Source organism: Oryzias melastigma, linkage group LG5 (genome assembly GCF_002922805.2).
Source record: "Oryzias melastigma strain HK-1 linkage group LG5, ASM292280v2, whole genome shotgun sequence".
NCBI classification, from domain to species: domain Eukaryota; kingdom Metazoa; phylum Chordata; class Actinopteri; order Beloniformes; family Adrianichthyidae; genus Oryzias; species Oryzias melastigma.
In genome coordinates, this window is record NC_050516.1 from 28382510 (window position 1) to 28397291 (window position 14782).

At 36.7% G+C, this 14782-nt stretch overlaps 2 protein-coding genes across 4 annotated transcripts in view; one reads left to right on the forward strand and one right to left on the reverse strand.

The window, feature by feature from the left end:
* Positions 1-8099, reverse strand: part of ppcs (phosphopantothenoylcysteine synthetase) — a 10519-nt gene extending 2420 nt beyond the window's left edge. Inside the window, exons 1-3 of one of the 3 annotated variants that reach the window (XM_024269533.1) lie at positions 7944-8099; positions 1538-2075; positions 1354-1457 (exon numbers count right to left, since the gene is read on the reverse strand). In XM_024269533.1, the coding sequence (XP_024125301.1) occupies positions 1354-1457; positions 1538-2072 (639 nt within the window). In that variant the 5' untranslated portion in view covers positions 2073-2075; positions 7944-8099. Of the gene's footprint in view, positions 1-1353; positions 1458-1537; positions 2076-2951; positions 3170-7943 lie in introns of those variants that run through there. The other 2 variants (XM_024269535.1, XM_024269532.2) reach the window with 2 other exon arrangements.
* Positions 7067-14782, forward strand: part of foxj3 (forkhead box J3) — a 73683-nt gene continuing 65967 nt past the window's right edge. Inside the window, exon 1 of the mRNA XM_024269530.2 lies at positions 7067-7414. The gene's annotated coding sequence lies outside the window, so the exon portion shown is untranslated. The remainder of the gene's footprint in view (positions 7415-14782) is intronic.

Consider the following 14782-nt stretch of genomic DNA (forward strand, 5'->3'; position numbering starts at 1 on the left):
TCAGGAGGAAATGGATGAAAGCAGAGTATCTAACATGCTACTGTTTTTGATATGGCCTCTGCTCCTGCAGAACCAGTAGGACTGTCACTATTAGTCGACTAATCGACTTTTAAAATAGTCGACGACTACTTTAATAGTCTATTAGTCATCACTTTATATTATATGAAGTCAGAGTGTAGTAAGGTTGAAAGTTACAGTATAATGGCATTATGACAACTTTTTTTTAAACTTTTTGGCATTTAATAAGGCTTTTTTAAGGCTATTTTGGAGTTCAGCTACTATTTAAACTATATGCTAGCTATTTTGGCTAATTGCGGATTTTTTCAGCATTTTAGGTTAACTTTGATTTTTGCTAATATTTCAGCTGCATGCTAGCTGTTTTGGCTAACAGGCTTTTTTGTTGTTAAGGCTATTTTGGAGTTTAGCTAATATTTCAGCTGCATGCTAGCTGTTTTGGCTAACAGGCTTTTTGTTGTTTGGGCTATTTTGGAGTTAAGCTAATAAATCAGCTGCATGCTAGCTGTTTTTGCTAATTTTTTCCTTTTTTCACTTTTTTAAGCTAATTTTTCATTTAACTAATATTTTAGCTGGCTATCAACTTCAGTGTTTTCAATTATCAACTTCAGCATCTTCAGCTTACAGCATTCACACTAGCATTATCACAGGTAATGCTATACATCTAATTTTAAGTTCGTTTAAAGCTAATGATGGATAAGATGTGTGTTTTAGATCCAGTTTGCACATGACTCGATTAGTCAACTATTCGGAAAAAAATATTGGTGATTAGTCGACTATGCAAATAATTGTTTGTGGCAGCACTAAGGACCAGCTTTATTGTAAAAGCGTTCTCGGAGGTCTTTTCATTACAGTTATGCTGTTTTTTGGTCAAAATAATAATAAAAAAAAAACTGTCGTTTTGTAGGGAATAGTTTGTGCAGAGCAGCCTTAGAAATTCGCCTCCGAGTTGAGTTTTGGTGCGGATTGAGCCCACCTCCATTTCCCCATCAGTGTGCAAGATGAGCTCCAAATGGGACAGAGAACGAACAAATTTGTATAACTACCTCTGGAGAAAAGCGAGCAAAATGCTGTTTTTTCTCTGTGAATCAGATGATCATGTAACCAGTTAGTTTTTTTAAGCGAAAAAAGGTTGAAAGCTTAAAGCGAGGGTTTCCAGTCGAAGACTTCCAGCCAATGATTTGGGGCGCAAATTATGTTTTTTTGAGGCCGGCTCCGGCAGGGGAACTTCCGACTATTAATTTTTGAACGCCACATTTCTGTGGCCAGATTCTCTTGAAAGTTTGGGCTTCAGATTCCTCACAGTTGCATTGTGGGTAGTTGTTACATCTCACATACTTGAAGAGGCCCGTTGGAAGACTGGATTTTGTGCTCAGGCATCTCTGATGCAGGGATGTAGAAATCAGACACAGCAGCGGCCAAGTAAAACATGGCCAACGATCCTAAATGAAGAGGAGAGGTTTCAGAGGAAGTCGAGTGTCGAACACCAGCCCACGTTCAGCCTGTAGCGGGGGTTCTGTACCTACTGAGCTGAGCTCCTGTGCTGCAGCTTTCAGCAAATGCAGATACTCTGACAGAGTGTTGAACTCGATGGGCAGCAGAAGTCCTCCCTCTTTCACCTCGTTATACCTCTTCAGTACTTTGGCGATGTTTGGAAGCAGCTGCTGGTTAACCACCACTTCACCGCCGGTTGCAGATGCTCCTTCTCCTCCTCTGAACTGCAGAGCCTCCAGCAGGTTAATGGGTAGGAACATTCTCGTGTAGGGGTAGAGAGAACGGTGCCTGTGGAGGAAAATGACAGCGTAGCCCGAGTCTATGAAGTACTCTGCTGATGAGGCTCCTCGTCTGCCGCTGCTGAAGTTATCCAGGAATCGCACCGTACGCGACTCCAGGGGAACCTTTGTGCCTCCTGATGTGATGAGAACCACCCGCCGACCCGCGTCCGCATGACGCCTGGCGAAGGCAGACATCTTCTCCTTAACCTCATCGACATGGGAGGGAGCAGCAAACTCTTCCGCCAGCTTCCCATCTATGGAAGAGACTCTGGGTTCAGCCATTGTCTGGGAAGAGACGATAGTATGAGGTCAAAAGATGAAACAGGTGACAGCTCTAAACCCCATTTGTTTTTTATCTGCAATGGTTACAAATATAAATGTGACACTTTTGTTTAATATAACATAAATGTTTCCATAATCACAACACATAAGAGCAAACACAAAAATGTGTTTATATTGTTGTTCAGTGGTTTAAGAGGTAAAAGGACAATCTGATTTTTTTTTTAAGTTGTTTTAGTTCATCAACTCATTGTTTTTTCAAATCTTGTCAAAAACTAAAGCAAAAGTCGTTTAGAAATGAAGAAAAAATATTCAAACAGTTGAGCAAGTGATTTACCTCAAGCATTACTAACCTAGAATTATATTGAGAATAATTGTGTTCTTATCTTTATATTCTAATCGAGTTTTTACCAGACTTTAGGTGTTATTCCATGTGAAAATGTCACATTATTCAAGTCTACAGAAGTTGGCAGCACAAAAAGAAAAACTTAAATAAAAAATAAAATAAAAATGACAAGCTCGTGGAACAACCCACGTGTGGCTTAATGCTGATAGTATTTTATTTTGAAAATCCCATATTCTACTATGAATGTGCAGGTTTTTCCATATAAGTGTTTACCTGACTAAATGTTTTTGACTAAAGCTGCAAACTAGTAAACGGGTTATCTTAAAACGGTAAAATATAAACTCTGCAGTTTAATTGACCAAAATGACTTTTGCGTTTATTTCTTTCTGAAGGTTGAGTTAGACAGGTGAGGAAACCAGATTTCTCCGTGAGCAAAAGCAAGGCAAAAACGTCTCGTTACCTGCTATTTGACATGAAACGAGGCATCCTAATAACATTCCTGACAATGAGACTGAAATGCGGTCCGTCATACTTACAGACAAAAGCGTTTTTCCTAGTAACGCAGTCCCTCTGACAGCAACTTCCTGAAAGTGCGGAGCGGCTGAGCTCGGCGGTCTCTATTGACACGACAGAACCCGACAGCGCCGTCCGTGGCGGGATGTGGTACTACAGGGTACTGCACTAAACCATCAAATTTGATCTGAATCAACATCAGCACCATTATCATTCTACAAAAAAAAAAAGACTCTTAGCAGTAACTTTAAATTACACCCAATTTTAAGGTTTTTTAGAATTCTATCAAACAACAGAAGGAAACTGAAACAATTAAAATGTTTGTTTTCTTTTCCAACTTAGTTCTCTGTAGTGGTGTTAGGTTATAATAAGAATAAGAATAATATGCAAAATAAATAAAGACACCCACATCTCTCAACTTTTATTATATAGAAAAATAATGAAACAAAATCCAAAATATTTTCTTTCCCTCTCAAAAATCTTAATGACTAAACCATAGACTGCATAAGCAAGTGCAAAGGACTCTTTGGCCTCCAGGGGGTGCTACAACTCTGGAAATCCCACTTTTAATCAAAAGAAATTTTTTTATTATCAGTCTTGAAATGGAAAAGCTAGCAAGAGGTTAAAAGATATATATATAAAATATATATATATATATTTGTTTTGTTTTTACCAAAAGTAATCATCATGAAAGTAACCTTCTCTAATACTCTTTTCTTTTTTTTTTGCAACTATTCTAGCTTTTATTTGCCAAACAATACAACAAACTAACAAAGAAAGACAAATCAGGGAGAAAAAAGTATTTCCTACTCCTGATCTGTACCTGATTTGGGGTAAATTTATCAAAGTATTTTTTATTTATTTATTGTTTTTGACCCAAGTTATCATTATCTAAAGCGTTTTTATTTATGAAACTTTACAGCCATGCTACCGGAATTTTTAAAATATTGTTTTGATTATTTCATCTTCATTTTGAACTTCCATCATTCATAGTTTCTGGACTGGACGGAGGATGTAGTAGCAATCTACATGATCACGAATGGTTCTTCCTCCTGTGGAAATCCTAAAACACCTGAGTTCAGTTCTTTGAATCGGACGTGTGGTTCTGGTTCTGACTGGGGAACAGTAGCAAAGAAGTTTGAAATACAATACAGTCAAATCTGCAGTTGGACTTTCCTGTCTTTGAGTTTGTTGATGTCATGGAAAAACTACCTCTTAAACAATAATATCACAATGCATCATTTTAGCTCCAGACAAATCCTGTATTCATCCTTAGAGCCTTTTCTTACTGATCTGTTGTGATGTGGCATCACAGGACCTGACTTATTTGCTCTTCATATGTTTTCTTTCAGGTAAAATGATGGTCCAGAGTGTGATCATTCAACAAAACTGTGGTCAAAAGCTGAAATGCAACATTGTGGATATTAAAGCTCTGAAGAAAACGAGCTTCCAAAGCAGAATGCAGTCTTACGTGCAGAAGAGCATTCGCACGGAACATAAAAGACCTGTTAGAAACTGAATTTAAGCTGGAAGCTCTTTTTTAGATGTTTGTTAGGTCCCACTCTTTTATTTATTTCTTCAAAGCGTCTTTAATGTTTCACTGAGTGGTGAGTATGGGCTGCATATCTGAGATTATGTTAAATGTGGTGTAAACAGCTGGTCAGATGTTCTGACCAAAAGTTTTGTCTGTCTGTTGGAGGTCAGAGATTCTAGAAATTAAAGGACCTGATCCTCAGAAACCTCTGATTGAGTCCTCAAGCAGTACGATCAGTGCTTGTTGCCTATTTTAGCTCTCAATATTGCTTAATAGTGAATGTGTGCTATGATCCACAATCGTCTCATAACAAAGTGAAAGAGATTGAGAATGGCAGCAACTGAGCCATGAAGTGACTGGAGGAGGAGGATGCTGAGGAGCACGGAGGTCACGGCAAAAAAAGAACAGAATAAAAAATACTCAAGTAAAGAAGTTAAATGTATTTTTTGAAGCAAACATATTTATTTTTTCTATAAAATTTCGACATGCTTCTTGTAGAGCTGGGTGTTGGTCCTGCTTGACCACATTTCACCGTGCACACAAACTGCACTGACAACACCCTTAAGAATCCTGTATTTGTGTCAAACTTTGCACAATAGCAAGTACTTGCTGATTTAAAATAACACATTTATGCATACATGTCTTTCTTTTTGTTCATATTCCTATCGAAAAGGGTTTTAAATGAGCTGTCTGCACATGCATGCTTGTGATTTTAAAATTCCGATTCAACTTATTCCTTCACAATGAAGCAGCTTCCTCCATCTAACCTCGTCTTCTGCATCCTCTACTCAAACATTAGCCACCTTTATGTCTTTGTTCACTGCATCCTCTCCTCTTTGGTCTTCCTCTAGACCTCTTGCCTGGCAGCTCTCACCATCCTTCTACCAATATATTCACTAGATTTTAAAAGAGGAATGACAGAAATCAAAGTGTGTAAGTTCTCACGGCTCAAACGCTACCATCCAGACAAGCCAGTCCAGCGAGCTTTGAGAATGGCCAGCCTTTCAGGTCAGCATCAAATTTAAGAAAAGGTGAAAATAGTATTAGCAGAACACACTGAGGGAATCAAGTTAAGTATATACTCTGTTTACAAATTCATTTTTTTTTTTACTGTTGTGAACACAGCACAATAGGCATTCAATTCATCTGTAATAACAACTGCAAAGCTAAGCATGTCTAGTTTAGGGTTTATGTGGAAAGGATTCTTTGTACTGTTGGTTGTCAGTTTAATGTTTGTCTCAAAAAACATAAATTTAATCATGGAAAATCTTACAGGTCGGATTTATTATTTTTTTAAACTGATTTGTATTATCTAGCACAAAACTAAAACAAACTTGCTCCTGGCACTGATTCTTCTCATATGGTTTCAACAGTTTTTGCATTCCAGTTTAATCAAAAATCTAAAATATTAATAATCAAAAAAGACTAAAATATGAAATAAGAACTTCTTATTGTATGAAAGTTTTAAAATTGTTTGTTTATTTAGTATACAATTATTTTTAAACAGATGCATGTTATTAAAATATTTCAAAAAACTTAAAAAGACCACAAAAATACATTAGCTAGCAACAGAGATGAAACAGTTATCCACAAAATAATTGCAATTTTTATTAGGCATATATAGGATTCATAAAAGTTGTATTTTTGTTTATATTTTTCAGCACTTAGAGACAAATTCTATAGAGAAAGACAACCTTTGAATATTTAGATCCATGCATCAAATTTGAGGTTTTTAACATGCAGTACCAAGAATAAAACCACAAGGGGCGCTGTTGCACCACTGTATAATTGATTGTGGAGCATTTCCTTTAATATTAACTTTGAATTCAATATAATTTAGAAATCAGCACTGGCGCCAAGAGCAGGTTCAAATCAAAAATGTTTTATGTCAAAAATGATTAAATCAGCTTCAAGTCGACAAATCATTTATGCCTATACATTTTGACCATCTTTTAAACATAAAAACATGTGTATTTTGTTTAATAATGTGATGTGCTTGTTTTCTTTTTACATTTATATATGTTTAATTAGCCTACTTTATTTAAGAGGGCATATTCTTAAATTAATTGTTTTTTTAATTATTAAAAAAACTATTTTACAGTGAATATTTTTTTTTCTGGATTAAAAAGTATTTTTGTAAGGAAAAGCACTTTGATATGTTTTTGAAATGATAGGTCATAAAAATGAATCTGGGACCAAAATTAGTAAATTAAAATTTACTTCGTCCAAATTAATTGGAGATACACTGACTTGCTGACTGAAGTGGCAAAGCAAATAAAGCTGGTTGTAAACTTTACCATTTGAAAACAAATGTAATTGAAACTTCATGCAAAGAAAAACAAATTATGTTACATATTCACGTGTAAATCTTCACTGAATTGACCTTTAAATTTAGATTAATAGCATATCCAATTGTCAAAAATGAATAACTTTTCTTTTTCTTTGAGAATAAACCTTTTCGTTATTTTACAAATAAAATCGTATCTTACAAAGTCAAATCATATCATAAAAAGCGTATTTCATGAAATGTTTTGTTGATTGTGATGCAAAGACTCTGCTTCCACTGCGGCCGAGACATGATCACCGCGCTAGTTTCTGTGGCGGCAGGCGTGGTGAAAGACATGGGTGGGGAGAAGGGGAACCTTCAAATGTGAAAGTAGTTCCGGGCACTTTACCCAAACTGGGGAGATTCCCGGATGTTGGCTCAGCCGCCGAGAGAAAGGCGAACGGGAGAAGGCGGAGTAAAGGCGAGGAGGTACGCCACGGCACCGCAGGCACACCGGCGAAGCTACGGCAAATCGCTTTGCATAGGAAAACAACGTCAAGAGAGCAGGACACTCCTTGGAGGACACGCTTTGACAAGAAGAGGAGAGTAAAAGGAGCTGGAGACACTTACTCTGAAACTACAGTGAGGAATAAAGAGACACACCGTCACTACAGCTTTCATCCAGAGTAAGTGTGCTACACGGGCATGGAAGTTGAACTCAGGCCCACGAAATGGACGACTTTTACGGGGAAGTGAACTGCACTGAAGTTGTGGGGCTTGAGCCTAGTGAACAGGCCCAGGGTGACAGTTTTCCGCTCACTGTTGCAGGGCGTACAGGGACGTTTTTCCTCCCACCCAGCCAGCGTTACCCGTGCTCAGCGTTTGTACACTCTGCTGTAACTCTCCCAAGTTGACAGCTCTGGCATTAGCCTGCTAGCACCACTGTGCAACCGGTGACAACTGACAGGGCAACTTTGACAGCTAGCTAGCCAGCCTGGGTAGCCTGTTAACTTCAGCTGTGCGGTTTTGGCGCTTTCTTAAGTTGTAACGTAGCGTGTGCTGTCCTAGCATGAGGTACATTTTTTTATGATCCCGAAGCTCCAACTGCTATCGTTAGCTAGCTGTTTGGTATGTCAGGCGTTGTGTCCAGCATTAGGTGGGGGAGTGTATTTGTGAGCCCAGTGTCATTTAGCGTGCTTTCGTGCTCGGACTCACAGCTGTTGCGGTGTGTTCTCTCGTCTGTCAGTCGTCTGTTTCTCAGGTGGCTAATAAATTCCTCCAGAAAATGTCCCTCCCTTCTCCGTAGAACGAGTAGTTTGGTCGCAGGTTTGTTGGCTGAACAGTCAACAAGTGCACAGCATGTCAAATGGATTCTGAATTGCAGAATGTCTGCGGTTTAGCTTTGTTGAATGCCCTAAAGAGGCAAAGTTGGTGTTTGATCCTTAGTTCAAGGTAGTAGCTTTGTTTGCATGCATGTTTTATTAGCTTTATTTATTTGTTGCCACATTAATGCTAGATTTTTGTCATTACTTTCTCCAGTAGGCCTTTATAAAACATTTTTTAATTATTTTGTTCATACCAGTGTTTTCCAGTAATGTACTGATCAATATTCTGCTGCTCGTTTTTAATTAGAAGTATTATCAGCTATCAGATTATTAGTTAGTCGTCACGCTCTGTCAAGCTTGATTTTAATTTGCAATAAACCAAGCAACCAAAGGGCGAATTTATGACTAATATCAACTTAACTCTCTGGCATTTCTACTTTGATGGACTTTATTTCAGCTAACGAAATACCCATAGTGTTAGTCAGCACCCACAATCAAAGGTCAGACCTGGTTTGCTTCTTAATCACCCATCCTTTAAATAGCAGGCCCACAGAGCTGTCTGCATTGAGGCTATTTGTGCATGTAACTATAGAGGACACATTGGGTTTAAGTTTTTGATACGTATCCTTTGAAGTAAGCTCAGCAAAATTAGCTTCATCCCACATATTCCAAAAATGGATTTGCATGTTTGTCTCAAATTGTTCTCATGTTTTAGAATCTTGTGGTTTTTGGTTGCGAAAGAAAAAAGAAAAAAAAAAACCCAAACCGACTGAAAGGTCAATACTGAAAGCAGTGTTGATTTCTTCTCATGAAAATATTTCGATATCAATCCTGTAATTCCGTTAGTGACTGTATATAAAGCTTTATTTTTGTAATTCTAAAAATTCCTCATTAAATAGTTTCAAAAGTGTAAGGCTGGCGTTTTTAATACATTTTTTTTAAATGAAATTAGACATGATACCGATTTGTAACTCCTGCACTAATGTGTTTTTAAACCTCTTACTTCATAATAAAAGCATATTTTTTGTTTTTAACTAAGTTAAAGTGTTTGTGTGGAAAATAGATAAAAAATGCACACAACTTTTATGTATCTTGCAAAAAGAGGTTTTGGTTTTAGTTTGAGTTGTTAATAAAGTTTCATTAATAATAGATATTAGTCCAGAGCGTTTGAGTTATAAAGTTCACAATGAATGGAAGTCGGTGTCCTTGGCTGGAATGAATGGTGTGGATATTTAAAATGTTCAAAAATTATCTCTAATAAAATGTTTTCTGACTACCACTTTGAAAGGGAAGATCTACACTACAAATATTGATTTAACTTTGGCAATTGTCTTAAAACAGAGAAATGTAACTATTGTGGTCAAACTGCCTAAAAGCACACTATTTCTTTAAAATTCAGCACGCTTGGTAAATCTCGCTGAAAACCTTTTATATCTCCATCTCTTGTGTGCTCATTCAAATAAAAATATGAGTGGTAGTTGTCAGACTTGAAACTTTGTTATTAATATTGTTTTTAGGTATGCATTAAGGTTAATCTCTTAGAGAAGGGGAAATGTTGTTGAGGTAGAATAGCTGTTTGTTTTATTGAAATCCCTTTTTAAAGATTTATAATTGAAATTCTAAAGTTATTTTTTTGTGAGTTACTTTCTTTACCTTAATTAGCTGTCGTCTTGTTTCCCTTTTTGGGCTCAACAAAGACCCTACGTACTGGTTGGTTGCTGTATGTGTGTGTATATGTAACCCTTGTCCTATCCCAGGCATGTTTACATTAAAAATGGGGTCATTTGGACCCCACAAGACGGCCAGTTTTTTTTTTTTTTCTCTTCAAGGATTTTTTTTTTTTAATCTTCACTGGTCTCCGTGGCAGACATAAAATCCTGTCCACCTTCGTCAAGGGAGGGATGTTAATGTAACATTCGGGTCATCTGGACCCCTCACATAGGTGATATGGGAGCTAAAAGTGATCAGACATTTTTTCACCTTCTCAATGCACTTGTATGTCCAGTTTGAAGTTTTCTCTCATGGAAATGGAGAAAAAAAAGGACCGGCTCAGTCTTCATTTGCAATGCTGTGCATCACTTGAATGCAGATGAGCTATGAAACCAATTCATCTGATGGAAATGCCTCCCTGATTCCAATTTAAATCTTGTTTGGAGTCACATTGTTAGAGACCACTTCCCCATGTTAAAGAAGTCTCTTTGTGTTAGAGATCAGAGAAGGATAATTGCACTTAAGTGAACCTCATTTAGCGCTGGCCAGACCAATTACTGTAACTGCAGTTCTAGACGATTTTTGGAGCCCGTAGCAGCTGTCATCGACTCTTTCTAGCCGAGATATCAAATGATGAATAGAATTGCATTGGCATGGCATCATTGGAATGGCATATCCTTAGATGGATTCTAATTAGTTTTTGCATATTTTGCTCAGCCTTTTTAATTTGGTATAAAGTTTTTAAATGAATTAGAAATTATGAAAGCTAGAATTGCTTTATTTCAGTAATGACTGAAAATGCATTATACCCAAGGTGCAGCAGTAAGGTGGCAGAAGCCAAAAAAAAAAAAAAAAGCTTTTTTTTTTTTCGGTCAAAACCCTTGGGCTTGAGAGATATTTTATCATTAATTTTATTCAGGAGCCAAATTTTGAGTTTTGCTCTGCTGGGTGCTATAATCTATTTTTGTTGTAAATTAATGAATTTTTAAAGAGCCCCTAGTTGGAAACGGGGTGGATGAGGGAATGCAGCACTGGTTCAATTTTCAGATGAGTCTGAACTCCAAGTTTATCACTGTGTAGCAGAGTTACCACCTTAATCACAGGGAAAAAAGAAAGACTTTACTGAAGCACTAGACTGTCATTTATTATTCATCTATCAATACACTGTCGAGTTCTCCTCATCTGACCTCTCCTCAATCAATTGAGTAGATTTTTCAGGAAACGCCACAAGGTAGGGTTTATGTTTGTTTTAGGGTTGCTATTAAAAATGAAGCTTGAGATACTTTAAACTTAAGATGATTTGTTTTTATGTAAAAAGCGTTAAAATTTTCCCTTATTATAAACTATTTTTTTAATCTAAACTACAATTGTTTCTCACACTAAGGTTTGGTTATGCTTTTGAGAAAAAATGAGCTGATTAAAGTTCTGAGTGATTAACAAAAAATTCAAATTATTTTAGTTTTACAGTATAAAAATATTAGCAATAGACATGCTTGGTTTGAAATGGGAGTCTGGTGCCGTGATTGTGGAGATTTCTGTGTAATTGATGACAAATTATTATGCCTTTATGTTCTAAAAGCTTATCAACCCTAGTGGAATTACCCCTGTATAAAAATCAAATTGATGTGACTTTACAACAAAACACAATTTCACTTAAGGACAAATTCTGTGAAAATTCTCCTATTTTTAGACCTGATAATACTTCAGTGCTAATGATCTGAATGAACCAATCCCAAAATAGATACGACTTGCTGGATTTTTTTTCCCTGTGTTGAATATTGATTAATTTTGTTGTCAACATTTTGCCTGTTTTTTTTTTTTACCTAAATTAGTTTGTAGATTCCCATTACATATTTATTTTTTTCTCAAGAGAGCTCTGTATGTGAAAATTACTGCTTACTGGTCAAATCTACTTAACTGTAAAGTGTTTTGCATAATAATTTTCTAAAACTTTTAATTAAACTCTCATTTAATTTAGTAAAAAAGGAGAGTGCCTTTTCGAGAGCCAGGAGCTGATATTGATTGTAAATTACCTTTCAGATTAAATAAAACGGCACTTAAGTGTCTCAGCTGTGCTACTTTTTCCGCTCTGAGTTGGATTGAGTCGTGATAGTATTCAAAAAGGAAAAATTCAAATTGATCACTGTTGTTTTGCTAAGTATTTGAATCGGACACTTAAATAGGTACACCTTGCAGGTACCGGGTTGGACCCTCTTTTCCTTTCAGAACTAACTTAATCCTTGGTGGCATAGATTCAAAAAGGTACTGGAAACATTCCTCAGAGAGTTTGGTCCATATTGACATGATTGCAACACAGTTGCTGCAGATTTGTCGGCTGAACATCCATAATGCCAATCTCCTGTTCTGCCACATCCCAAAGGTGATCTATTGAGTTGAGATCTGGTGACTGTGGAGGTCATTTGTGTATGCTCAAAGAAATGCTCAATTGGTACTAAGAGGCCCAAGAGAATATCACCCAAGAGAATATCACCCACACCATTACCCCACTACCACCAGCCAGAACTATGGATATAAGGCAGGATTGATCCATGCTTTTATGCTATTGACCCCAAATGCTCACCCTAGCATCCGAATGTCACAGCAGAAATGGAGACTCATCAGACCAGACAATGTTTTTCCATCTTCTATTGTCCAGTTTTGGCGAGTCTGTGTGAATTGTAGCCTCAGTTTCCTGTTCTTAGCTGATAGGAGTGATACCTGGCGTGTTCTTCAGCTGCTGTTGCCCATCTGACTCAAGGTTGGACGTGTTGTGTGTTCAGAGATGCTCTTCTGCAGACCTCAGTTGTAACCAGTTTTGAGTTACTGTTGCCTTTCAATCAGCTGGAACCAGTCAGACCATTCTCCTGTGACCTCTGACATCAACAAGTCATTTCTGCCCACAGATCTGCCGCTCACTGTATATTTTCTCTTTTTCTGACCATTCTCTGTAAACCCTAGAGATGGTTGTGGGTGAAAATACCTCTAGATCATCAGTTTCTAAAATACTCTGACCAGCCCGTCTGGCACCAACAACCATGCCACATTCAAAGTCGCTTCAATCACATTTATTTTCCATTCTGATGCTCAGTTTGAGCTGCAGCAGATCCTTTTGATCATGTCTATATGCATAAATGCATTGATTTGCTGCAATGTGATTGGCTGATTAGAAACGAGGGTTAACGAGCAGTTGGACAGGTGTGCCCAATAAAGTAGCCAGTGAGTGCAAAATTTACCAGTTTCTAATTTCCAGTATTTGTTTCTCCAGTGTTGCTGTTTCTTTGATTTCTGTCAGTGCAATTTTGAATGTGTTTTTTTTCTTAATTTCTATGCATTTATTTACTTTTTACAGCACATTGTGTTCTGTGTCCTGATTGTCAATCAGATTTCACATATCGCGGGTTGGGGTTACCATATATTTAGAACATAACCCTCACGATAAACGAGGGAACTAACAATCGACACATAATCAAGAACAGAACTTGACACAATTTGTCAATTGATTGTTGGGAAAGTCATTTAATATAGACTACTTAATAAAAATAGATATATTTTGTAAAAAGGATCTGCCTGTCATGGTATGGTCACAGTCGGGTCATATCAATATGAGCATCTTTTACCAAACCACTAGACCAGGTACTTTGTTGTGGTTGACCCTGTAAAACTGATGGTTCATTTATGCAAGCGAAGGTTTAACACCTCACATCTATATTTTGGAGTTCTGCTGTTTTACCCGTTCGCTTTAAATTATAATGAAGAAATGTTGGCCAATTGGAGCAGCTGTGACTCAACTTCTTTGGAAGAAGCTCAAGGAAACCTGTGAGATATGATCACCATGTTAATTGCATCATTAGGGTTCATAAGTACTATTTCCTATTTCACTATAGCACAGTCATTACTATAGAACAGAACTCTGTACTGCAAGTCATAAATATTTTAGCTGTACCAAATATCTTTATTAACCTAATTGCAAGGTGCTTTATTTTGTCATAATAACACAATTGAATGTTGGTTCTAAAATGCTTGTAAAACAAGTTTGAGGGGAGGAGCTTGACAGAGGAAGTTTGCAGTATGACATTAAGAAGTTCCACATCATTTAGATTCATACATGCTACTACATGGTGGTGAGTCTATATAATCAAATTACAAAATAGAATTCAGTTCAGCATACTAAAGGGTTTGGACAGTTTTGATTATTCCAATTTTATACTTATTTGTTATTTCTTAGCTGTTCCCAGAAGTGGTTTGATGTTGGTTTATGTTGAACATGTGGCTTCAGAGTACCATGCAGTACCACAATGTACAGTTTAAAAGTTTATCTGAGAAAAAACTCAGTAGTTTTGTTAAACCAAAAGAATTAGTAGCCTCTTTCCCCATTTCCTGTTTTTTTTTTCCTCTTTATCTTCTACCTGCTCGCTAAAGGCACACAGCAAAAACCATTTTGTCCTAATTTGTGCCTTTGTCAAATATTTTTCCCATGTAAAGCCTGATGGATTTGCCTTAGACGTTTTCCTTGGATTCTTGATCCATGATTCAGAAAACCCCCGTATGAAAGCCAAAAAAATCTCACTTGTGTTGTTGAATTATATATTGATACACATTCTCAAGAAAAAAGAAATTAACATTTTCAGAATTTAGGTTTTTTTTTGCACATTAGTACTTATTACTTTAGTTATTTTTGGTGTTTAATAATTTCTTCCTTTTTTGTGGCAGAACTTTTACCCACTTCAGCTTTATAAAATGCTTTAGTTCTGCTAAATTTGTTTACATTTGCACATACAAATATCTCCTAAAATTCGACATTGACATTTAATTTCGACAAAAGTCTAGACTTTCTAATAGGTCATTATAATAACCAGCTTATTTTGCCAGGAAGCTTTTATTTCCCTTGTGAGCTGGGACTCTGAGTTCTGATGTATGATTCAATTTCCTCAACTTTTTGTTGACCTCACATTTTTCTGCATAATACTTTACTATAAAAAGGTGATCACAGCCAACGCAGACATTTTTAGGAAACCCACA